Consider the following 26,546-nt stretch of genomic DNA (forward strand, 5'->3'; position numbering starts at 1 on the left):
GTACTTACAGTACGGCAGTGTGGGATGAGACGCCATTCTTCTTACGTTGTTGATGTTCCGCTTGATCATCTGGGAGGTGAAGAGGAGGAAGAGAAGATTCTTAGCTAACATTAGTGGAAAACCAAGTACTTCATTATGGTAAACAGTGACCTTTCTTACAGCAGGGGTCCTTTACAGGTACGGAATATTGCTGGGTTCACCAGAGTGATAAAGTGACGTCTTTGTGTCATTCAGACATGTATGATCATAATGTAAGTGTTCATTATAGCTTTATTCAAACATCACAAGACCATTATGGAAAGAGGTACAATTCTTCTATCTGGCACCTACTATAGTACATGAAAACAAGCTAGTTAGAAAGTAATGATAGAAAGGGAGAAGAGGATTTTGGTTCTCCCACAAACTGCATCAGAATTGAATTTTAAAATTTCATTTGCAGTTTAAAACTTCATTACGGACCATTTTGAGTATGAGGAATGCTGTTTGCTGCTCCTCAAAGTCAACAGCCTAATACACTTTTTCATGAATTTCATAATTCATTAAAGAATGTTGCTGCCTGCTTTATAATGTACAACTGCGTCCAAGTATACAATGACAAGGAATTAAGTTGGAACTCTAATTACATATAGCATGTGAGAAAATAAAATGTTTTTGTGGATATTGATATTAACATTCATGCATCTGCCATGGTAAATTGAAAAGTGATTGAGAGGTGTATGACATCACATGACCCTGAACAAGAGACTGAATGGACATGATAAACAGATGACATCAGCACTTAAAACATACGTATGTCTAATTTACAGTGTTTCGTGGTTTATTGAAATGACTATTTGTCTTTGAAATAAGCCAGCAGGCGCTTACACTTATTACACTGCTAAGGTGGAAAGATGTTTTATTTCTCTGCCTATTTAACCAGTAGCCTTTATGTTAATGACTATATTTAGTTCAGGGTTAAGTCACAGAAATGTTGCTGTAGTAGGTCTGATCTATTAAGAGTGATGTTAAATTTATGTAAGTGAAAAATGCTGCAAAATTTTGTATTCATTAAGGTGCATATCTGGAATTTTAATCATTGCATATTTAATGCCGCATTTAAGCTATAGCACAATGACATGTTGTTCTATTATCATATAGCATAAATTGCCTTAATATGCCATAGCTCATTTACAGTCCTGTATTATGCCTGGCAGCCCAGAGAGGGAGACATTAATAGCACTGTCTGCCCAAGACTTATTTATTATTGTCTCCAAATGTATTCTGCTCCAACCTTGAACAAACTGTCGGACCAGTTGGCAAAATAATGACGATGCAGAATGGCTCTTAACGTCCAGTCTGAATATCAAGAGCAATGAGAGAGCTGGGTAATATCGACAAACATGACTCACAGCTCCTCAATTTGAAGACACTGCTACAATCAGAACCAAATTAATCTCCCTCCCGCTGCTAGTGCCAACCTTTTCTGCTCAGTAAAACAGATTCTTCCATAAAAACAGGATGTCTGGAAGGGATGTAAGCTCGGTACCCAACAAGCAGTAGAAGTCAACATCTTTGGTCCTTTGTAAGTCAGTGAGAGAAGGTAATGTTAATAGTGATCATGCTTTCAGCAAACTGAGCCCAGACAGAGATGAATTACTAATTTAAGTGATTTTATCTGAACAAAGACAGGCAGATTCAGAGCAACAAACATCATCAATTCATTCCAGAAATGTTGTGAAGACTATGGCAGTCACCACTGTATTGTGTATGGAAGCTTAAGGGACCATACTGCTGGTTTATTATGGTTTAGTCAAACTGCATATACTGTACTTGACTGGCCTGAGCATACTGTAAGTCTTAATAAGATTCATTTCCAAACCTCAAAACATCAACCTACAAAGATTAACCACTTAGAAGAAGAAGAAGAAGAAGCAGCTTTATTTTATTGTCATTGTAACATTGTGACACGTACAATGAAATTTTGTTTGGAGCCGAGGTGCCCCGGGCTCCGAGGTCAAAAGATATGTTTTTCAAACCAGTGTGACTCATTTCAAAGACAGACCATGGAGGCTCCCTGTGCAGGTACAAACTAGGATGGGAGCAGACCTGTTAGACCCAAGAGGTCATGTTCTGTAGCACAGAAAGAGTACAGCAAAGAATGAGGCAAAACCAGGGTTAACATCAGTTTGGTTACCATCTCATTTCCTGAGCTGGCCTAATGCTCTAGCTAGTTTCACAATCTCTTGTCGTTTTTTTTTTCTTCAGACATGAAGGCAACGTACAGTAAAAGGCACCCCTAAATAAAAATATAAAAGTGCAAACACCACACAGGATGTGTTTTTCAACATGTAATCATATACAATACTGTATGTATAGTGAGGGGCCAAGTTTATGTTCAAATCCCCACTAAAGGAAGTGATGCACCTAACGTCTGGGACCCTGTAGTCTACTCTGATTGGTTTGTAGACTCAGAACTGAGGTCTTCAGTTGGACCCTCTTGTAATAATATTATAATTGCTTAATTAAAAATATACTGTAAAAAACAAAGAATTGTGATAATGCAATGCTGTCATTTTAACTATTTGGTGGTTTACTGACATGATATGCAAAACAGCTACATGAAATGAAAGCAGCACACATACAGTGGTATACAGCATTCACAGCTGTGAAGCTGGAACTAGGAAATATTAGGTAATTTTACCTGAAAAATGATAATCATTCATCAACATAGTTGCCTCATCTAGAAATGTACGCACAAGCCCCTCATTACCTTTATCCTACTGGCCCATGCTAATATATTTTATATACTACTCCTATACCTACACTATAGCTCTGTAGGCACAAAGTTGCATTCTTAATAATATAGTATGCTTTGAAAAATAGATGGCAGCTATGAATAGTATAAACAATTTGCAGCTAATGGCTGAAAATATGCAACACAACTGTCATGGTCCTTTAATTCAATGATGAGATGATGACCACACACTACTCACCACACAATGATCTCCGAGTGTGGTCAAGATGTCAGTAATCTTCGCTCAATTTACAGTATGTCACTGCCATTACTGTTCCAGCACCCTAATCTTCTGTGTGCATTCACCAGACAACCCCTGCTGATTCAGATATTATCATCACATGCATATGCAGATTTAGTGCTCACCACAGATGCGCCCCTGCCTGTCTGCATGCCTCCCAGCCACGGCATGTTGATGGGTGTACCAGGGCTACTGTGGGTGTACGGTGTGGTGCCATGGAGGGCGGCAAAGTCATTGTGCGTATGGACCACCAAGAAGTCATCACCCCCAACGCTACCAACACAATAGTAATTAGACTTTTAATATTCATGGCATGACTGCATATGTATTCATTTTAGAGACTGATCATCCTTCGAGGGGAAAAAGATAATTATAAAATAATTAATATCTTGTTTACAAAACTGTGTGCATTTAGTAAGCTATGCAGAGAAGAATAAAAACAAGTTATGACAGAAGGTGGCCCTTTTATAAGATTTTATAACAATATCTCAAGAAGCAGCCATGCATAAATACATATAGTATCCAGTACATATAGTTTTTGGTATGAGGGTAAAAAGGTGAGTTGATGTTACTCTGGATGAACCCTCTCAGCCTTTTGTATGTCAAGTACAGTATACCCATGCAAACATCATATACAGTACACAGATTAGTCTCTTACCCTTTAGTTTCAGCCTCATCATCATCAATCCATGTCAAGATCTGTGTAGCCAAGATGGATGACACATCCAACTCTTGAATGTCATGGGTAGAGGCCATGACTAAACAATTACGATTTGCCTGGGAGATAGAGAAATGAAGTGGGGAAAGTGGGTGACAGGGATGATGGGACAGGGAAAACAGGGTGGGGCCCAATACACTGAAAAACCCATGAAGTCCTTAGACAGAAACACAATACAGTGCGCTGTATATTGTGTTGTTCCATGACATCTGTGTAAAAGAGCTGTACCTTGTTGATGGCAAAGGCTGTGATGATATCAGATTCCTTGTGGATGATGCGTGCCTTTCCTCCGGGGCAGGCCAGATCTGACTCGGTCTACAAAAAGGCACACACATACAAATCACCACCATGCAAATTCAGTTATTAAAGGTGAAACATTAACACTGCCTGCAGACAAATAACAATGATAACTTTAGATGCACTTCCTTTCATGTTACAGAACCAGTGACCTGACAGAAGAGAGGTTGATAAACTAAGTATCAAATTATTTGCTGCAGAAGACGATGGAGCTCAAGTAAAAAGAGAAGAAAGCCTCAGCATGGGCCTGCTCTTTGTTTTCTACACTATGTGATATGTGCAATCTATGTTTACTGTACAGTATGTGTTTGTTTGTTTTACCTTTAGGGGTTAGGAGAGGACGTGAGGTGCATTAGGCCACACTGTTAATCATAGCAGCCACTAAGCCAGTTAGTGCCATTAGATAGTATGTGTGACCCTTGCACAAGCACACACTGGAAGTCCTGTGGATGTAGCAGAATATGCTAAAGTGTGGCTCTGCATCCTTTGAGCACTGAGATTGAATTAAAGTCTTGACTGCATTTTATTCAAGAGGAAAAGACAGTCTTTTTCTCAGATGGAATAAAATAAACAATCACTTGTAAAAATCTAAATATGGTGGATTTCTATTTTTGTTGAGCACACAATCCTCATGGGATGCAGATTCACTGCGACGGTGTTGGCCCATTAATCAGAAACTATTCAGCTTCATGGCTTGTCCTCCGAGAGACTGGGTTAATTAACAATGAGCCAAATGGAACAGCTATGACATAGCAACTTGTGAAGCAGGAGATTAGAAAACCTCTATGAAGCGGACAGTGCAGTTTAAGATTTATGGCCCACATTCACATGAATATTTAGACAGCTAAATGTAAGATTAATATGAAACACTGACAGGGACATTCAGACTTCATCGGCCTGAAAAAGCACATACTGTAATTCTCTCAAGATAACAATTTTAATATTTCTGTTTCTATGGGGCAGGCCACATTACTACTAATCTAATGTAGGAGGCACTTAAAAGGCACACACAGTGCATGTTCCCATATCTAATACAGTTTGTGCTACCCAGACTGAGTCAAAAGGTATCAGAACATCCGTACACAGTACAATGCTGTTTAATCATTTGCATTGTCAAATAAGTTGTACTGGTTTTTAGAAAAAATAAATCCCAGGTTTTTATAAAGATGGTGCAAAAAATCTCAGATAAAACAATACTGTATTGTAGTATAGGTTGATTCTTGAAAACTTATTTTATGATACAAATAAACTTTATGATTTAAGGTTGTACTGTGTGATGCTGACACCACCTTTTTAGACTGGCACTCTGGCACGTCACAGACTGAACAACGTGCTGGTAAACAGTGTGACATTTTCCTTTGTCACCTGTAACAAAAACTATATTTCTGCAGGCTGCATATCAAAATCATGCAGCCCTACAGTACATGTGAGAAAAAGATATTTTAATGATATACTATGATAACAAGCAAATACTGTAGCTTGGCTTGATATACAGTACAGGGAGATATTTAAATGCCAGGATCATCCCCCAACAGCACTGTGCCATGTTTATTCCAACCCCAGGACTAAGAAATGTATATGTCACAACAATGCAATTATCTTATTTTGCGCATATATATATATATATATGTGTATACATATATATATGTATGTATGTATGTATGTATGTATGTATGTATGTATGTATGTATGTATGTATGTATATATGTATGTGTGTGTTTTGAAAAACATAAGCTAAATGCTAAAAGCCATACAAAAATGTAACCTTAATATAATATTTTAAGGTTCCTAAAGTTTAAATAAAATCAAGTAACATCATTTTTAGCAGTTTTCAATTCAATAATTATTGAACAATGTTCTGAGGTTTGACACCCAGGCTATCCCATCCCCTGATCCCATCCCCCGCAGTACCTGATTGCTTCCTGTCTCGTCCATCCCTGAACATTTCATAATGTCAGTCTGGTCGTCAACCAACTTTAATGGTTGGAGGAAACAGCATGCACGCACACACACAAAATAACATACAATAAATGAACCACGCAAACAGAACCGGAATTATTGTGCTGTTAATCAAATGGGCCATAATTATTTGAATGAAATTAAAAAGCATCATCATACAAACTGCAGGCAGTAATAATGCATGTGGAACAAAAATCACAATTGTACCAAAAGAGATGTAAAAATAATTATGCAGTCTGCCTAAAACAGCGCAGAAACGTGTTGTGGACTGATTCATAACTAAACAGTTAATGTGCTATTCAGTAACATTTAACATAATGTGCTAGCTGTAAAACATGGAGACAGATCTTGCAGTGGGTTGACATGGTGTAAACACTATGTACCTCATTCAGGTCCGGTTTCTTGGTAAAGATATTTCTAATAAAAGTCTCCTGCACTTCTTCCTGCTTGACCAGAAACTGCCACAACCGTTTCACTGGCAGTGCTGAATGGTGACTAGTCCTGAAAAAAATAGAACACCTGCATATTAACAGTAATGCTCATTAAATCAGTTTTACCAGTTCACTGAAGCAAAACTAAATCTGATTTCTGATTTGTGCTACTGGCACTGATCTAAAACTTTATATATCTGGGGCAAGACACATCAAATGCACACAGCTGTTGCTCCTACAAGAACAGTAAACCCCCACAGTAGGCCCATGTACTGCACAGGCCACAGCTATGTAAAATTTCTAAAAACTATTTACTGGTAGGGATGTGTTGTGTTGTACAAAACTGTAAGCACAATATGGTGCACCCCTGGTCAAATTCCATATGTTACTAGTTACTGAAGTGAAAACAGGTGAATACAAATTTAAAGCCAACTTTTTTCCAATGTTAGTAGTGTATACTGTTACTTTTTAAATTGTGAACTGAAAAATGACTTTAATATTGTGATGTGCAAAGTACTTAGTACTGAAGTGAATTCATACAAACATGCAAAAGCTGGTGGATTTCAAATTCAATCTAAATACCAAAAAAGACATTTCAGACTTCTCATAAACATCTTTTAACTACTGCTGTTGCTGCTCCAACTCCAGATGTTAACTACCTGAATGGGGTGTTGGATTGTTCAAACAGGGCCTTGTGTCTGAGCAGGGCAGGGCCAGGTGCTGTCGCTTCATCCTGGAGATGGGTTGAGATGTACTTTTGAGGGGGGCCTCTGAAAATCTCCAGCCTTTTCTGCAGCACCTGCTCCCAGCGCTGCAGTGTCTTCAGCACAGCATGACACAGAGGAGAGCCCACAGGCAGATCTGCATTAAACAGAAAGCAGGCAGACACACACAAGAAGGCAATGAGATTAACTGAGACAGGCAGTGAGAAATGGGGCAGCACTTATCTACATTCTAGGTGTTAGTACATCAGAGGGTGTGTGGTGTATTTGTGTGTTTACCTAATAGATCATATCCTGCCATTGGGTAAAAGGACTTGAGGTTGACCAACACCAGCTGAACCATTGCCAGACGCATTAAACACCAACTGGGAGGAGCAGAAACAACAAGGTTGTTTTGGAGCATAAACACTAAATGCTGCCAAAAACTCCTGGGTCAATGGAACGACACAATGAACTTTAAACACATGCAGGTTTACTCTAGGTAGCCTGAACTTAGATGAAGATGAGTTAGTGTTTGCAGTAAGAACCATTCAGTGCTGTTATTACCTGTATGAGTTATGGTTCAAATGCTCCCTTTTGGGAGAGTGGGGGTCAAACACATCTTCAAATTCATCATCATCTTCATCTTGACTGTCCTGGCTCTCCTCTGAGTCATATTCAATTCTGTTTTCTGATGATGGCAATAATGGCTAAAAGACACAGAATGAAGAAGACAGGCAACTTTTATACTAACCCTAACCATAATTACTGTATTGTACACAAACCCTGAATATTAAACATTATTCTAAGGAAAAGTCAACCATGTTTTAATTGACTTTTGTTTATACCTTAGCAATAAAGTAATCCCAAATGCTGAGCTCTGGAGGGACAAATCGCTCTTTAAAGGTGGAAGTAGCTCCTTGTTCTACCACAGGGGCATGCTTGGGACTGGAACAGCCCTCCGGCTCTATCCCAGACTCCTCTCTTGATCCACTGCGAGATGACCGAAATCTGAATCGTCTGGACTTCCAGTCTGAGCCGCTTGGAGAGGCTGAGGTGTTGAGAGAAAGCATATGTTTAAATGCTAAATCTATGGGCACTCTGAGTAGCTGAGTGGTTTCACAGGCATCCATATATGGGTGCACAACACCCACAGCTCGAATCTGGCTGCAGACATTTGCTCTAGGTCTCCCCTCCTTTTCTCTCACCCTGCTTTCCTATCTGGCTCCCTACTGCGTATACTAAGCCTGACATGTTTTTTTTTGCTAAGGACATTTACATCAACATTAAATATCTGATTATCATCCTTTAAAAAAATACAACAACAACAAACTACTGGAGTTCAAAATGTATATATTTTGTCAAAAAAACAGAAGTTACAGTTTGATTATATCAGGTTTCCTCTGCCAGCTGAGAGAGCAGCACAGACAGGGTATGGGAAACAGCCCCCACACTAATAGGTTCATAGATTTCACTACGATCTGCAAATGGGAACCCAATTCATTTATCTGGACCAATGTGATTTACAGAAACTACTGGCTCACGTCAATAAGAAAAACTCCACACAGCAAGAGACAGCCACTCAGAAAGACTGAATGAAAACAATAAACCAATCACCTGGTGAGGGTGATCTTGTTGGGCTCATGGGTTTCTCTGTGACAGGGGTCTGGACACCTCCTCCGAACACTTTCACCCAAAGCTTGCTGTTGAGGGGGTGGGCCACAATGCGAAATAGCTCGTTGCTGGAGTGAGTGGCCATGCCATGAACAAACAGACTGAGGAAGACAGCAGTCAGGATCTCACAGAGCAGCACAATCAAGCCTGGTTGGCACTCCTCACCTGGTGAGCTCAACAGATGAATCAGAGAGGCAATACCTGGAGAGAGAGAGAGAGAGAGAGAGAGAGAGAGAAAAAAAAGGGACTTAAAAAATGAGACTATATATAAACCATTTTAATTATTTACATCTTTAATAGGAATGAATGGGCTTGGAGCCAAATGTTACAGGCAGGCAAGGGAAGTTTGCACGTACAGAAGACAAAGGCCTTATTGGCTCTGCTCTTTTATTTGCCGACAATGAGAAGTTTTTTCTTTTTTAATTTTGGTTGACTTACCTGGCCACTGCACAGGAGAAGTGTTGGGCTGAAGAGACTCATCCATGCTAGCAGTTCTGAGTGACTGCTTCTGAGACAGCAATACACTCTGATACACAGTCCCCGTAAAATGGTTCACATGGCTGTGGGAGAAACAGACAGAAGAAATGGACCCTAATGAGTCAGCATGAGGGTGACAAAGTAAACATTTAAATTACAGTACTTAAGTTCTCACATCAAGTCACTCTTCAACACATGCACACAAAAAAACTTGGATGGTTGGCCAGAGTATGGAACGCTTAACCCAGCAAGGAGTTGATTAAGTTTTAAATATTCAAAAAAACAAAAGGGAACATCATTCAGAAGGAGAAGCAGCCAGTCACTTTGGATTTTTTTGCACTTCAAAATGTAATCAATAAAATCACACATTACTGCAAAGATACAGATACAGTAACCTCCAGTGCTCTAATGCTTCATATGGATGTACCAGTTGGCCATTTCCTAAATGAGCAACTAAATTAAAGTTAACGTGACAACAAAGAAAGAGCTTAGCAGCAACATTCAACCCCAGCAACCAAGATCCTGAAATACCTTTTAAAATATTCACATTCCTACACACACTCGAGAAGAAAAAAAGAAGTGCAAATTCATCAGACCTCTGCAGCGAAACATCATGAGTTTATAACATAATAACCATAACAAAGACGGTGTTAAATTAAAAACAGCCTTACTAATTTAGTTAGACTCCCAGCAGTATGGAAAAGATGGATGTGTAAAATATATGTAGATAAGAAAGATGCAAAACTAAGTGCTCATTTAATCACATTCCTTAGAGTTTTGCAAATACTAGGTCTGAAAGAATACGTTTTTCCACTCTTAGTACAGCTGTAAGCCAAATAGGTTAAAAGAAAAAAAAAAACACGAGTGACTGTGATTTTTATTTACATCCAACATGTTTTTCTTTTTCCATGCTTTTAATTACATCAGTTTAGTGCTTTGTAAAACCAGGCTAAAGCATGTGCAAAGGTGCTTTCTTTCACAAATCATCAATTTATTAAATATTAAAAAGCATTTTTCAATTTGCTGTTTAAATGCATTGTTTGACTTGAACTGTATCTGTGCATTATTATAAAGTATGCTTGGTTACCAGAAGACATTTCCCTTCCCTCTCATTTCTTATTATTTTGCTCCTGTAAGCCTTCTAACACACACACACACACACACACACACACACACACACACACACCTGCTATTAGAGGACACATATTACCTATTAGAGGACACAAATTAACCCTATTTTTGCCAGCATTTTGTCTATTAAATACTAATGCTAAGAACAGGATAACAAAATCAAATTAGTCATGACTTTTGAAAGAATCCAGTGGAGGCTAGTGCCGCTAATGGCACTGTGTCAAGGTGAATGTGGTAGACAATGAAAAAGTTGTTAAGCATTTGTTAAGATGTAAAGAATTGAATTTTCTCGCTTGGAGAGATGCCGTTCTTTAGATATACATTAAAAACTCCAACCTTTTGAGTCAGGCTGTATATAAGCTTCTTTCAAAAACTGTGCTAAGAATGTGCAAAAATTTTCTACCCCCAGATCCAAACACCATTGTAAACCAAATTAATGGCTTAAAAATAGAATGGTAATAGGTGAGAATATTTAGTAAATGCTCAGGGGAAAATGTGTTTACTAACCTGTAAGTGTGTCCATCACACAAACACTGATATATACAGGCAGACAAGGAGGCAGCCAAGGTATGCATCACATAGATCTGAAGTAAGAACCATCGTCAAAAAACATGAATTAGCACCAGTGTGAGCAAAACACAAAGTTAGTACTGGATGGATCAGTTTGATACAGACTCAAGTTCTAATGAACGCTAATGTTGTTCAGCATCTGTTGGATGTGTAAATAGGCAAGTTTTTACTTAGAGATTAGGTGTATATCAACTCAAAATGTGATGTCAGTGTTGTGTTAATGTCCACAACATTCTGATACATAGCGCAAATCTTAAAAACTGTCATATATATTGTCTCATTTACTCATCTACCAGCAGCAGCATTTTCAATACAATCTAAATTCCCTGCTGCTGCTAAGAAAACATTGAAGCCCACTCTTATCTATTTGGATCCAAAAAGGAAATAAATAAATGTGACATGAGACTGCTTCACCTCATTGTTAATGACATCAGGATGTGGAGGAGAATCAAGTGCATTGATGGTCTGCAAGATGTCATGAGTCAGGTTGGTCAGGTGGACTATGGGATTTGCCACCACCGTCTTTACATTGGCTGTGCAAGCCATCAGAAGAGGGATAGAGGTGGGTTGGGAACTTGATGTCACCACTGACTGGATGGAGTCACCCTGTGGAGAGAGGACAGTGTCCATTCATTATATCTGCCCTTAAAAAAAGTCCTAATAAATGCAAACACTGTCATGCACAAAACAGTACATAAAGATACACCACTCTATATAAACCTTACTTTTTAATTGCTTTACACAACCTGGTGCTTAAGACATAGCATGTTTTCCAGCGTACAGTATGTATGAAATTTTGGCATTGGAGAGGTGTGTGGTTTTGTGTGCATTTAGTAGACTCCTGAACATGAACAGGCTATAGTACTTAGATAATATTACCACCTGTCTGTGATGAAAGTCTTGGTTGAAAATATGCAGAAGTATCTTAAATCAGAAGGGCCTCCAACCCAGAGGAATACCTGTATTTATCAGGTCTGGAACCTGAAGGGCCTTTCACTCTACATTAAGAACAAACTAGGGCAGCAACAGATATTATTACATTTTTCTCAATTCACTGATTAAAAAGTAAAAATAAGAATAAACTGTCATCACAAGTTACAAGAGCTGTGCCTGCTCAGATTGTAACCCCCAAACACCCACCTTATATTTCTTTATTGATTGAGAACTGAAGTCAAGCCAAGATTTGTGAAACTTTAAGCAACTGTTTCTCATTTTTAACTCATAAAAGACTTGTTGTAATCAATTACCAAATATTGCTTTTTGTCAAATTTATTTAAGTCATATTTCTTTCTCCACATACTATATTTACAGACACAAAATCAAAGGGAGTGCGCAACATCAGCAAATCATCCTACTAATCACCAAAACTGTCATCGAATTTTTAAATGCTTTGCCAGGTAACTAATTACACTAATTATTTAATCACTACCTAAAAAAAAAATATGCCAAGGTGTGCAGCTCTCAGTTACAGAGACAAGCTGACTTAGCTGCCACTGAAACAGTGACATGCTCTCTCTCTATCAGTGACCTTTACCTTTGCTTGTGTGCACAATTTAATTACCTGGTGAGACTCTTGAAGCAATAATATGAGCTCCATGCGTACGGAAGCCAGTCCTCCACCGTGGGAGCCATGCAAGCTGCAGTAGCTCAGAAACATCCTCAATAAGGGCTGGTTACTCTGAAGCCAATGTCTCCTGTTCCTCTGGCTGTCACCATGAGGACTCCCAGACTGGAATTATTAATTTACAGACAAATCAGCTAAGATGCCGAGGTGATCCAGCTGGCTAGTGTCTGAGTAAAAACACCACAATGGTATGCCCAAAACAACTATGCTTTAAAACACTGTACATTAATTAGTTCAGTCAACAAATTTTTATTTTAATTAGTGAATACACAATAAAGTGTACTATAAAAAGGCAAGTATTTTAGGCTGAATTAACAGCTGAGCACAGAGCAAAATATAAAGCAGCATGTCAGAAAAGTTTGGTCTGACAATGGTGTAACAAACTCTTGAATAAAGCACACCTTTTCAACTATTTCACAGCACGCTGTGCTGCTGTCTTAATTTTTAATACAGCGACTGCTGCATCAGTTGTTCTCATGAACATTTGAAAATGTTTGAGTTGATAGCTATCAGCAGTATACCTACCTGTTCCTCCTCCACCACTGAAGAAACAGGGGCATCACCCTGGACAGACAGCTCTGGCAGGCAGGGCTTATAGCTGCAGCAATGCTGGAGAGCAACCACCTGGGGAGAACAGAATTTTATCTTACAAGCAATGTATCAATCAATTAACAAAATGTATCATCCCTCCATGGGAGTGAAAAAAGAACATTTCATCAAATTATCTTCAAAGCAAACAATATGATAAGAGGAAACCACTGACGTTATTACCAATATGAGGTTTTTATGCACCGACAGTGAACACATGGAGACAAAATGTCGAAACAGTGAACACTGAAAACAGGAAAGATGTGTGGAGTTATACAAGTTATAAAAGTTTTATTGAGATAACCTAAGGGTGCAGCCAGACTAAGCTTAACCAGACAGACAGATGTCATCACAATACTTAAACAAAAAAAATTATATGGATTTAACCTGTCTGTCAAAGTGTTTAAATGTGCGTGTGTGCTGTTACCTCTCTTTCTAACCACTGGTAGAGCTGGTAACGTAGCTTCCCTCCATCCAGTTCATACCCTGTTGACAGCGTTCGGAGCTCATTGGTCATAATCTTCAAGCAGGCAGTAAACTTCAACTGGGCCGCCAAGATGTCATCAGATGGTGTGATGAAGTCATTGCTGTCCTCACTGTCCTCTCCCGTCACCATCTCCATTAGTGGTGACATGGCATCCTGCGTGTCCTGGAACACACTAGTGTTGTCTGCAGTTATACCACTCTTAGCATTTTTAGTTTCTCCTTCATCCTCATCATCTTCTTCATTATCATCTTTGTCACTGTCCCACTTCAGCTCCAGGGGCTCATCTGGAAGCGTCAGTGGCGGTTGGCTCCAATCAAAACTTAACACTGATTCTGACCGGCTGATAGACAAGCTGTTCCCATCTGATTCGTAACCATTCAGAGCCGGCTGAGACCAATCTGGGTCAGATGCCTGTCCATTCTGATTCCCAACACTGAGCTCAGCAGTGATGTTTCTATCCTCCTGATAGGAGAGTTTGGAATGCTTGCGGACTTTGGGCATCTTGGAGAGGACTTCAAGTGCTAGCATGGGGCAGCGAGCTTGCAGGTGCGCATATGCAGCTGTGAAAAACAATCTTCTCTCTTCCAGGCTAATGGAGTCATGCCTGCGACTCTCAGTGGTTAGGCCAACTTTAGCCTTGTCCGACGAACCAAAATGGCGACGAAGGAGGAGCGGGTGGGTACGGAGGTAGGTGTAAAAGTTGAAAACCTCAGGGTTACATGTAGACAAAGAAGAGGAACCTGTCATAGATACAAAGGAACATAAAACTGGTTTTATCTGTGTTGGCAGCAAAACTCAGCCACCTTTACTTCTTTGACCAAAGTGCCTATAAGGACAAGCTGTGTTATTAGATCAGATGAAATGGAGCTATAGCTGGCCTGACAAAAATCTTTATTGAACCTCTAGAAGAAATGGGGCCTGTGTGAGCACCTACACACTGACAAATTCATCAGTCACTTTAGCATGGGTAGAGGGTGGAGTTGGAAGTTCAAGAACTCATAGTTTATTGAAAGGGGTTTGTGCACAAAAATGTGATGCATTAGGTTCACTCTTTTTCATCCAGGTATAAACATTGTCAAAGGACTAGCCAGCTCATACAGAGAACCCAGCTAGGACAGCATATCATCTATCAAGCAGAAGAACCAGCTTCAATTTTCTGGAAGTCTGTGTTTTCATCTCTGTAAAAATACAGTATTGGATGTGCTTTGGGAACATTATTTATGAAAAACATGTAGCACAGGCATGTTAATCTGGGAATCTTTTGGCTTTTAGGTCAAAATGAGGTTCATGTTAAGTTCAGTTCTTCATCTATTCTCAAGGTACTGTAAGCTTTTTATAGTTTCTTTAACTGAATGGTCTTTTGTGTCTGCTAGGCTTCAATTACTTATAATAACATACTTAAAAGGCCAAAGGTAGTTGCAAAGCCGAGACATAAAGTAGAGGATTCAGCCTCACAACATCCAATTTCACTCTGTAGTACTCAGTATCATTGTGCATAAAAATAAATGTTTTAATTTTGCATGGAGTAAAAATGAAAAGTAAATAAATGTAATTTAAAAACAGAAGGGAAAAAAAAGCACAATGAACACCGAAGACCTACCAGTGTCATATTTGTTCCCAGTGGACCCAGACCTGGCATTGTTAGCAGGCTGTTCAAGCAGAGTGTCCAAGGCTCTACTGTAGTCCTCCAAGACCCAGTGAGCCATGCTCCGTAGGAACGGGTCCCGGTGGGCTGGAATCTTAAATGCACAGAGTTACAATGGCTGATTCTGGTTTCATAAGGGCATTAATGATCAAAATGCTGGAGAATCCAACAGCACTGGCTAGTTCATGACACATTTTCCACTGTAAGAAAAATAATATGTTGAGGTTGTGACATACAAAACCCTAGGCACCTGTTTGTCTTGTCCTAGAACACGTCTCTGAAGGATCTTCTTGTAGGTGGATGCTGTCTCGTACTCAGACTCATACAATCTAGAGATCACAAGGGCCAACTGTAGGTCCTGCATTTTCTCTAGACACACCTGGATGAAGATGTAAAGCAATATATCACTTCTGAAGTTAGTTTTTGTCTTTTAAAAAGTGCTCACAACAAAGAGACAGTGGAAACTGTTCTGGTTGCACCCGACTAGTAAGGTGCGACTTGCATTTCAATGAGACTACCTCTCAGCCACAGAGACTAAACAAAGTCAGGGATAGCCTCTTTCCTGGGTGATGCTCATTTCAATAAAATGCTAGAGAAGCACCAGTTACTCACACAGATGTGATAAAGTGACTCATTGCTTCAGGGACTTTATAAACAGAAACCACCTTGATAAATAAAAGATTAAGAAAACAAGGTACTAGGAGCAGCCTTTCTGATATGCAAGCAAAAAGACGGAGAGCTGTATGTTGTTTTTTGTGTGGGGTTTAAACAGCCATTCTAACCATCATGCATAAACATGCAAGTTTATGCTTAAAACTAAAATGATGCGAAGACACATGAAATCAAAGTTGTAGGGAGAGTGCAACAGTATAGTGCTGCTGTTTTATGAATGTGATGTTACTGAAAACTCTCAAAAACAAGCAAAGATAGTTACACATCCAAGGGTCAACTGCCAACATCAATAACTCTTCAGTGTGCTAAAAGCTTCTGATTAAGACTCGACTGTACGAATGTATTGAGCTGTTTTAATAATAAGAAAGATACTGCATGCTACATAAACACCCGTGGTGGCTCTGCTGGTGTAATTTTTTTTTTTTGCTTCTTAGTTTCTCATCAAACACAGCTGTTGACTATGAATTGTTGGAAAAAAGGCATGATTACAATGCTGTAGTTTTTTTGTTTTTATTTGTTTGGTAATGAAAATGAGCAGCACTTAACTTCATTCATACTAAAAGCAAGGTTTCTGACATACTGTAGGTTTAGCAGGCTGGAAAGTAGCACTTGCAGCTGAAGTAACAAGGGCTTCTTGTAAAAACTGTGTTGTGTCTATATTCCACTTGCCTCCACAGCATCCTTAAGGGAACCAGCCAGAAGGAAAAAGGCTGCAGAATGTTGGAATCGCCGCTTTCCTAACAGAGAAAAGGCATTTTTCAATGCTGCTTTCCTCCATCGGTCTTCACTGAAGTTGTTGTGGAAAAACGCTGTCATTTTGGCATTCTTCTGAGACCTGGAGAGAATGACATTATGGATTCAAAACAGCAAAACTGGTTTCATAGGTCTTCAGTACCCCGACAGAACTAACCTTCTTTAAGGGTAGAGGCAAATATTGTGTGCACAGTTCTATTTACATGCAAAATCATGTCAGTTCTGCCTACCTGTACAATCCCCAGACTACTGCCTTCTTTTTCATTGCAAGGTAAAATATAGCAGCATCCAGAGGATCATTAGTCTTCTGAAAAGAAGCCTTGGCAACCTGAAAAAAATAAAAAATAGGCTCATGCCTACTCAGCCTATGGTATACAGACCTAACCAAGTAAGTTGTACCTTTAGGGGTTAGAGGGTAGCTCATACTTAGCTATAGTGCTGTAAAGGGCTGCACAATAAATCAATTTGTGAGTGATTTAGATCCCCGTTTGATCTCACTCTGACATGACAATGATTCTGCCGTGTTTGCATTATCATGGAGATACCTTGCATCAAACCATAGGCTCCTTTTTCCTCACAAAATTTCATTAATCAATATGATTATCAAATCCAATTCTTTAAGGGAAAAAAATATTGAAAACTGGTTCTGTTTATATTTTGCTTAGCATCTGACAAACAGTATAAAGCGAAGGAGGTATTTTCACATTAGTGAGGTTTGAAATAGATTTTACAGCACTTATGCCTGAAAATGACTAAAACCATTAATCGCTTATCTAAATAGTTTAATAACTTTAACATTTGAGCACAGACAACCAAACTAATAATGATAATTAGCTGCCCCACCTTCTCAATACACCTGCGTAGCTTGTTGATGCTGCGCAGCCACCAGCCCACACCCATAGAGCGCAGCTCAGGCCAGGTGGGCTCTCCCTTCTGTAGGGCAGGCAGCATGTTCAGCAGCTCCTCCTCCGCTTCAGAGTGGAAGGCCCATGCATAGTGACATGTTGACAGGCCTATAGAAAGAAGAAAAGAATATGGAAAATGGGGAACATTCTGTATCATTATCAACTTGGGTCAGTAAAAGAAGGAACACAGTGGGTTTTATTTAAATTTAAAGCAGTGAGTTGCCTCTTACAGCTGTACTGCTGCCCACTCAGGTGTTCTGTGGGAGCAGACATATATTCAATGCCTTGCTCAAAGATGAGAATAGACTATGGCTTGTTCATTTCTCTCACTGAGACTTTCACTGTGGAATAATTTACAGTTAAGATGATAAGTAACCTTTCTAGCTTTAAGAGTGTTAATAGAGTTACTGCCTCATAATGTACCTAGGTGGGCACTGGAGCAGTATATCTATAGAGTGCAGGCAGATGGCTCTTGAAGCAGCAAACTGTAAACCTACATTAAAGGCCCTATTTTAACTGCACAGGTGCAGTAACAAGCACAAAGTGGTTTGGTTTTAGCTGCCAGGATAACGTTGGCATCTGCACTCACAATTGCACCAGCAGAAAATTTAAATTTCCAGTTCTTGCAAGATCATACAAGGCAAAAATATATTGTGCCCTTCTGAACAAAGAACTAAGTGTACAAATTTTGAGGGACAATTTGACTTGCTAATACAAATGTTACTGTAAAATGTGGTCTTGTTAGATGTAATTGTGACCCCGTACAGCGTTGAATGCTGCAATCTTTACCTGCTCATTTGCCTAAGTTATGCCGTGCCCTCAATTAAAGCAGTTTTAAAAACAACTATCTCACTGTACCTTGCTGTAGCAGCTGTGCTCGGTGTGCTGGAGGCAGGGAGGTAGAGAGAAAGGTATGTAGTCTGACAGCCAGCAAGAACTTGAGACCACAGTCATCCAGTGTCTCTCCACCTGGTAAGAGAAGGACAGACAGCTCCTATTGATACTTTACAAAAAATAATTCCAGTATGAAGTAACTTAACTACTGCATTTCTATCCATCTGAAGAAACATTCTTTTCTAACTCAGTTCCCCTGCAGTACCTTTGCTCTTGCCCTGGCTGTCCTTGAGGTCTGTGCTTGTAGTAGCAATGGTGTCGGCCAGCGCCATGAGAGACATCTGCTCCATACGCGTTAATCCTGGCAAACTGGAGTGAAGAAGGTGGCTGGCCAGAACCTGGGCATGTTCTGGACCAAAGTATGTAGGACTGTACTGGGACAGGTCAATAACCTACAGGGAGGGAAAAAGACAGAGGACAGCCTATAAAAATGAATTACATGGTATCTCTCATTTTTGAGACAACACATAATATAAAGGGTTACGAAATAATGTTTTAAAGGGAAAATGTGTCATGGCTGGGTTCAAACTCACAACAAAGCAAACATATCTGTATGCGTATATTAACGCTACACATTTTTTCATATGCGACCCTTTGACAGCATCTACAGACTTAACCAATACAAGGCCGGATGTCTGAAGCATTAGATCACAATGGTGCTGTCCATTCTCATTTTTATAAACTTCTATCTCACCAAGCAAAAACCAGCAGATATTAACCTTGTTTCCCGTTTCCTCTTGATCACTGTCCAAAGGGTCCAGGTCCACTGTACTGGGTGTATGAAAGAGCTCATCATAAGCATCTGTGTGACTGGAACCATGTCCACTATCTCCACTCACACTGCCCACTTTACCTGTAAGAAGGCACAACGCAGAGCTAAGTTACACAAGACATGCACTTCACAGGAGACCTGAAGAAAAAAAATCCCCCCCTGCTGAGGAGACAGCTGATCAAATTAAAACACCAAGAAGAGGATTTCTTTAAATACATTTCAATTTTCATCCTTCTGACTTTGTATCCCCAGAGAGAGAATAGGGAAAAACTAAAAGACAAATGAGCAGGATATTACTCACAGTCTCTTACACTTTGAGGCAGCAATGGCAGTTGGTTTTCTGCAGTAAATACCTACCATTTCTCTGATTTTATTTGTTTACCTGTACTTTGGTAAAATTTTGATGTTTGTCAGGCTTTTACTACTCCTCAATTTTCACCCTTATCATTTCGCAGTAGAAAATCATTTTAATTTTATTAAATGGTCACTCAGAAGTGTAATCTTTCAAGGTTAGTAGTTCATCTCAAAGCAGCTCTATGTCCCATCTCATGTTAAAACTGTGTTAATGCATTCTCACAAGGTTTTGGTGATGTATCTTCATCAGCTGCCAGAAGAGCGTACAGAGGCAGGGGAGGAACAGAGCTTATCTCCGTGTAGTCTGAGGTGGAGCTTTCTGCTTTGCTGAACACCTTTGGGTCCCTGGCTGTGCTGCCTCCAGCGCTGATGGTTCGAGAACGCACACGCTTCTCTGGATTAGCGGTGTTGTCTCTAAGTGCCACAATTTCTCCAGCAATGCATTTAACCAGGTGGGAAAGGATGGCTTTGGCACGGCGAACCTTAAGATAAACAAATTACACGTTTATATTGTGAACGTAGGTCAACTGACATTTGCTTTTTAAAAGTAACCACAACAATTGTCAACACTGAGACAAATTCCATTCTTTTTGCACATATTGGTGTGTTTTATTTTAACTTTAAATTTAATTATATTAACTGATCTGTCATATCAACTGGAGGAGGTTCTTACCTAAAGGAAAAACTTATGAAAAGTACAGACAGTAGTTGAGTAATTACTTACCTTCCCTAGATCCATGAGCTCCAGTAACTGTACGGGATGGTACTGGGGCAGAGTTGTAAAGAGTTGGTGAGCTGCTTCAAAAAGACCTGAATCTTCCATCTCTACAGGCAGATCATAAACTGTTCTCTTCCCACTGAGTTTCTGTGCCAGGCTCATCATTGATCTTGTCAGGACCTTTTTGGGAGGGGCCAATGAAGATGTAGACAACCCAGGGTTGAGACCCTCCTCCTGGCTCTGTCTGACGGCTGAAATTATGGAGGAGACACTGCTGCTAATGTCTGTATCTTGGGCAATGGCCACATTGGGTTTGGGTGGTGCTGGGGGCTGCCACTGGGAGTACACATGCATTTCACAGTCCATGCCCACTACCAAGATGCCATCTCGCACCCAGGAGAGGGAGACTGGGATGGGTAATGAGCCTTCAACAGAGGAGACCAGATCAACTGATCGAAGTAGAACTAGACGAGACAAGCTCTGGTCTCTACTGGCATCAGATGACAGACCAAGCTCTGGAGGCTTCCCAGAGAGACGGCCGTACATATAAATCTTTGTCCCAAGGCTGACAGTCAGAACATGTGACCCATCTTCTTGGGAGACCCAATCCAAATGAACCAAGCTCTTACAAGTAGAACCTAGACAGTTGTCATTAGGTAAAGACAAGTCCATGTTACTTTGAACACTGGCACTTCCAATTGCACCACTGCTAATATCATAGTTAGCTGTGGGATCTGTGCTGTCCAGGACTATGATCTGCTCTAGAATCCACTGCGAACCACCAGTAGACTCACACTGAAAAATGCCAATGTGGACCAATGGTGCTTTAGGGTTTGCTGTGTTGGGGCTTGGAATGAGATTTGGGCTATGCTGTACATTAAGGGGTGGGGTCAGGTAGTTATTATAGGGGGAGGATGCCAGGGTAGGAGAAGAAGCTGACTGTCCATGAGAGTTCAGATGAGGTTTTGAGTTCAGACAAGTATTTGGCATTTGCCTGTAAGCAACCGCAATCCGCCCAGTGTGACAGCAGCTGACCTCTATGGGGCGACCTGGCACGCTTACTGCACTGCTGTTGGGAAGCCTCTCCTCCACTAGGAGAGGCCACTCCTCCCAGCGGTAAACCAAGCTGTCCATAGTGGGGGGCTCTGCTGCCATGACATTACACCTCCAGAAGCGCACCTTTCCATCAGAACAAGAAGTAGCAAGGAGGTAAGGCAAACGGTCAGCTGGCAGAGAACAAGATGCACTCAGGTGACCTAGGAAGAGAGTTGACAATATGCTATTAGGCAATGTTTTTTCTTCAGTTTTTTAACTGAAAAAATTAATATCTTTTCAGACAGGAACTTCCATAATTTCTTTGAATTGATTTGTTGAAGAGGTGACATGGTCAACACTGTTTAGCACCGTCACCTCACAGCAAGAATTCTCTGGGTTTGAATCTGCTATTTGACTGGACCTTTGTGCATGGACTTCTGTGTGTCTGCATGCAGCTTCCTCCTACAGCCCACTGACATGCAAGTTAAGTAAACTGGAGACTGCCCATAGATGTAACTGAGTGTGAATGGTTGTCAGCCCCGTCTCTCACCCAGTGTTAGCCAGAATCAGCTTCAACCATCTCCCCACAACACTCAACAGAACAAGTAATATATAGCAGCTAATGGATGGATGATTTGAAGTATTTTATCACTTTTCAAAAAGGTTTTATTGGATATATGATAAATGCAGATGACAACATAACTATCATTTACAAATAGGCTTAGGTCTTCCACAACTGAATCAAAATAACAGCGGCTACATGGTTTTTATAAAGTCTTAGGAGCTATGTTATACAGATACTTTGTGAGCATTATAAATGTACAGAGTTCTAAAATCATTATTCATTTTGAGTGGCATTTTTGTCAGTTTTCATTTTGCTTTCCTAGGATTAGAAAAATAGCTTTTGCTTAAAAGCTGAAAAGGTCAGTGTCATCAATCATTTCCAAACTAAAGGACCAATTCTTTAGAAATGGCAGTGAAGCACCTTAAAACTGGTGACAGTAAATTCCTCAGTATCTGCTGAAATTCTGTATCTGTGCTGTTTTATTAGACTGGCATACTTACTGTACTTGGTGGAATTCCACCCTCACAATACTGTTTGGGTGCAAATAGAAACAATTATTATTACTACTAAAATGAACACTAACACTGCTGCTACTACTACCAGTACTGCCCCTTTTCCTACATGAGCTGTTTACTTGACCTCCAAGCTGTGATATTTGTCTCCAGCATCTCACTACCAGAGAAAATTTGTGGGCTTATTTGTATGTCAGCATGTGAACTCAGTGTCTCTCACCTGCTGAAGGTGTAACACTAATGGCTTCCACCCCTTCTGGCAGAGCCATCTCTTGACTGTATAAACTGTGTGTTGTAAGGCTGAGGCGACAGGCACTCTGCAGATTGGAAGTGCAGGGTTTACTCTTCTGAGTTACTGAAGAACCAAACATGCCAAAGTTAAACTGAGGGCTGTTCACAGGAGAAGCTGTGGTGGCATCCTTCTCTATTGTGGTGTCCTCTATGGGGACACAAACAAGAAGAAAGTGTTTAGAAAATTATGTACTACCATAACAGTGAATTCAGTTCACAGAATATTCTTAAACCACGACTTTTTTGTGTTAAAAAGCAATGACTATTTCTACATGGAAAAAAAAAATAATCAAAAATTTACACCAAAGTTATTGCTCACTAAGGGAAAAATCACAATTTTTCAGGAGGCTTCAAGTTGTCGTGACTATCTGAGAAGTAAAACTGTCCTTTAAGATGACTTTCTTTAGGGATTAAAGATAACTGTGGGAGATAATTAAAATGTTTCCCAATTCCTGTGACTTTTAAATCAAGTTTCAAGTACCCACCTATGGTGACATGTCGGGCAGCCAGATGGAGATGCCACATGTGGAGGAGCGAGCGACCTGTCGGGCTCAATTCGACCACTACCAGGAAAAAACGTGCTGAGAAGGCTGGCCTGCTAAAAGCTGCTTAGAAACACGCACAGATATACAAAGAATATAAATACAAACAGTGCCCATATTAATGTGTTAATATATCAATGTGAAGGTAGTAAAAATGATTGATATTAACCCTTAAAAATATCTAAAATTCAAAGCACTGAGTTAGAAAACATAATTATGTCTATACCAGTGTGAGGAGAATCAGGAGATTCCGGTTTGCTCTCTGTTCTATCACTGCCGAGAATCAGATTCTCCTCGAAAACATGCAGGAGCTGGGTCTCCTTTCCTTGCTGTAGAGAGAAACAGTTGTTAGGATCAGACTACATCAGATGCAGACAATGAAATAAATGCTTCATCTACTGTGGAAAAAATCTGTAGACACACAGACACAAGTTGTGCTCATGTTACACAATCACATGCGCACACACACAAACTGCCTGAGGGCATGAGAGAACGTTTGTTCTACATCCGTTTTAGTTTTTTCATGGTTAACCTTTCACAGAGAGTCAGAAGTGTGCTGAAAAATGTTTCCTGCTACAAATGCGCTTAAATTCAGCAACAGCTTTTACATATATTGTAGTTCAATGTTTTATTTAAAGGAAAGAGGTTCTGTTAACTTTTTCATCCAAGAAATTTACAGTCTGTCTCTGCTGTTAGATAACAAGAAATTGTGCAAGAGCATGGGAAATTTGTCAGAATATGCTCCGGTTGTCCTGGGCTTCATGTATACTTACAAAGTCAGTAATGGCATCTAGCTCTATAATACACCCTGGTTTTGCTGTGGATTGCTGACTGATGATGTTGAATACCTCCCCAACATATTTCTGAAATTAAACAAACATAAAAACAAAAATCAGAAACTATGTGAGAATATTTACACATTAGTTTAAACACACAGTTAGCATGGCAAATGCATTTTTGGAAAAAAATAAAATAAAATACTGGGTTGTAATAGATAAAAAAGCTACAAGATATTTGCCCAAAGAAATTCATGAACTCCTTATATATAATAAAATAAGAATGATGCCAATTTTTAAAAATAAATATAAGAATCCTGGAAAACCTCATCCAGGGACACAAAGTTGGTCCGCGCCGCTGGGGCAAATATGTTGACTGAGAGAAAACAGATGAGCCAAGATGCTATCTACCTCTGGTGTCCTCAAGGCATTGTGGTGTGAGGTGGTGAGGAGGAGAGGAAGGAGGAAGTAATGTCACTGACTGCCCACTGGTTCAGGGAGCCATCGGCATGTTTGGAGATCATAAGGACGTTTTGGGTAAAAATGCTTAGTCAAAGACTGCTGTTGGCTGCAGCATTTCTTTGACCTCTGGAGCTTATTAGAGCAGATTTTGTTCAAAAAACTAAATATCAACCATCACTTCTTACTGGATTCAGCTGTACTGGGTTAGAAGAATCACTGCCAATGATCTTATTTCTCATGTTATTTAAGTGTGCTCCTCTGCAATTTTTCTGCCAAGTCACCCAAAGCTGACACTAAAGTGGCAAGACAACAATTTAACAACACCTCTTACCTCTGAGGGTACAAGGGGAAACACTTGTGTTATTAGTGTGCATAAAAATTTGTCACTGCAATGTTGACTATAGCCTACAGAGTTCATTTGCATTTGAGAATCCTGTTTGATCACTTACTGACATCTCAGGGTTGGAGAGCTCACTCAGGAGTTTCTTAGCTTCAATGACAGCCTGATATAGCCTGAGGGAGTGGCCATCACTAGCCACAAAGCAGGCGCTGGGAGAGTTACAGTACGCACCTAAACAGGAAAAGAAAAAACAAAATTGAAAGGTGTCTATTTTCTAGCAGGGTTTCAGAGGTGAAATGACTCATATTCACTGGATTTTATGTCCCAACGCTAGCCTCATTTGATTAGTTATTCAGAAAAAAAACCTGCATTTCCTTCACAACTGAACTGTGCAAGTGAAGCTGTGCTCACTAAAATATCTAACTGTTAATGAATGAGAATAAAGTACTCAGCAATCTCCAAACAATAAAAACATTTCCTCACCTAAACAGCTGCTGGGAATGAGTGTGGGCAGCCAGGCTACATTAGCAAATGCTGACGCATGGAGAGAATTGATCCGAGCTAGCTCAGAGACTCCTCCAGACAAAGACAGTGGTCCAACAGGATCTACTCTCCATAAAATCAGCTCGCTGTATATTGCATTTGGATCCTGGGAAACCCCACCCAGCGACATGCGGCTGGGACGTGACCCTGGGGGCAAAGACTTTAACCGAGAGAAAGCAGAGGAGTGGGCCTCTGGGTGAGCCAGGATGCTATCTACCTCTGGTGTCCTCAAGGCATTGTGGTGTGAGGTGGTGAGGAGAAGAGGAAGTAATGAGTGACAGGCCAGGTCATTGAGGTGGAAGCGGTGGCCACAGTACCGTGACTTGTGAGAGATACTGAGTACAGTGGAGAAAGCCGAGTCCTCCGCAAAACTGACTGCCCACTGGTTCAGGGTGCCATCAGCATGTTTGGAGATCATAAGAACGTTTGGGGTGAAAATGCTTAGTCGAAGACTACTGCTGGCTGCAGCTTTTCCTTGACCTCTGTAGCTTATTAAAGCAGATTTGGTTTGAGGCAATGTACTCCCAGGCGGTCGCTGTCTGCCATGTTGGATAGCCAGATCCACGTTCTTGTTGCATGCATACATAACAACACTGTGGCTCAGGGATATTGCATCTCCTGCAGGGAATGCTACGGGGATACGGGACACAAACGACACCTGAGAGAAAGAGAGATATCAAAGCAATGAAATCTCCAGCAACTAAAACTTACGGCTCTGGGTTAATGATAAGAAGGATTCAGTCAATCAAGAAATTATATTTTGGAATGAAATAAGCATGGAGCTGTTTCATAAGCATAATAAACCGGCTGAAGTTCCCATGTCAATGTGGTAATGAAACAGATGGCACCGAAAATCATGACCTAATTTTCCAAGAGTTAGCTCAAAACAAAGGGTTGAAATTGTTTAATGCTCCATTCAGAGGCTGGGTGACAACTGACTCTGAAATTAACTGAGACACTAAGAAAGTGGTAAGTGATGGAGACTCACTTGCCGCTAAGTGTAAAGAAGAATAATGTTCAGCGTAATGTTATTATGCCAATAATAATGTGGTCCTGTCTGTTTTATCTAATTAAAGCAGTTAGGCTCAATCAACCT

The 26,546-nt window shown here is 40.1% G+C and overlaps 1 protein-coding gene across 7 annotated transcripts in view; it reads right to left on the minus strand.

Moving 5' to 3' along the window:
* Positions 1 to 26,546, minus strand: part of dmxl1 (Dmx like 1) — a 50,548-nt gene that overhangs the window by 7,122 nt on the left and 16,880 nt on the right. For 5 of the 7 annotated variants that reach the window (XR_002274438.1, XM_020593965.1, XM_020593961.1 and 2 more), the window contains exons 13-45: positions 25,391 to 26,108; positions 25,017 to 25,138; positions 24,103 to 24,192; positions 23,556 to 23,658; positions 23,273 to 23,395; positions 22,717 to 22,935; positions 20,391 to 21,640; positions 19,890 to 20,148; positions 19,260 to 19,393; positions 18,746 to 18,932; positions 18,505 to 18,615; positions 17,585 to 17,754; positions 16,972 to 17,069; positions 16,658 to 16,823; positions 15,567 to 15,695; positions 15,272 to 15,410; positions 13,612 to 14,411; positions 13,122 to 13,220; positions 12,534 to 12,701; positions 11,387 to 11,578; positions 10,910 to 10,986; positions 9,233 to 9,354; positions 8,738 to 8,995; positions 7,969 to 8,171; positions 7,688 to 7,830; positions 7,421 to 7,506; positions 7,079 to 7,280; positions 6,372 to 6,489; positions 5,941 to 6,003; positions 3,961 to 4,047; positions 3,673 to 3,791; positions 3,140 to 3,287; positions 9 to 69 (exon numbers count right to left, since the gene is read on the minus strand). Coding sequence is in view for 6 of the 7 variants with exons in the window: in XM_020593965.1 (XP_020449621.1) it covers positions 9 to 69; positions 3,140 to 3,287; positions 3,673 to 3,791; positions 3,961 to 4,047; positions 5,941 to 6,003; positions 6,372 to 6,489; positions 7,079 to 7,280; positions 7,421 to 7,506; positions 7,688 to 7,830; positions 7,969 to 8,171; positions 8,738 to 8,995; positions 9,233 to 9,354; positions 10,910 to 10,986; positions 11,387 to 11,578; positions 12,534 to 12,701; positions 13,122 to 13,220; positions 13,612 to 14,411; positions 15,272 to 15,410; positions 15,567 to 15,695; positions 16,658 to 16,823; positions 16,972 to 17,069; positions 17,585 to 17,754; positions 18,505 to 18,615; positions 18,746 to 18,932; positions 19,260 to 19,393; positions 19,890 to 20,148; positions 20,391 to 21,640; positions 22,717 to 22,935; positions 23,273 to 23,395; positions 23,556 to 23,658; positions 24,103 to 24,192; positions 25,017 to 25,138; positions 25,391 to 26,108 (6,964 nt within the window). In the remaining variant the exon portion in view is untranslated. The remainder of the gene's footprint in view (positions 1 to 8; positions 70 to 3,139; positions 3,288 to 3,672; positions 3,792 to 3,960; positions 4,048 to 5,940; positions 6,004 to 6,371; positions 6,490 to 7,078; positions 7,281 to 7,420; positions 7,507 to 7,687; positions 7,831 to 7,968; positions 8,172 to 8,737; positions 8,996 to 9,232; positions 9,355 to 10,909; positions 10,987 to 11,386; positions 11,579 to 12,533; positions 12,702 to 13,121; positions 13,221 to 13,611; positions 14,412 to 15,271; positions 15,411 to 15,566; positions 15,696 to 16,657; positions 16,824 to 16,971; positions 17,070 to 17,584; positions 17,755 to 18,504; positions 18,616 to 18,745; positions 18,933 to 19,259; positions 19,394 to 19,889; positions 20,149 to 20,390; positions 21,641 to 22,716; positions 22,936 to 23,272; positions 23,396 to 23,555; positions 23,659 to 24,102; positions 24,193 to 25,016; positions 25,139 to 25,390; positions 26,109 to 26,546) is intronic. The other 2 variants (XM_020593964.1, XM_020593966.1) reach the window with 2 other exon arrangements.

The sequence above is a fragment of the Monopterus albus genome, unplaced genomic scaffold (assembly GCF_001952655.1).
Source record: "Monopterus albus unplaced genomic scaffold, M_albus_1.0 scaffold20.1, whole genome shotgun sequence".
Taxonomy (NCBI): Eukaryota; Metazoa; Chordata; class Actinopteri; order Synbranchiformes; family Synbranchidae; genus Monopterus; species Monopterus albus.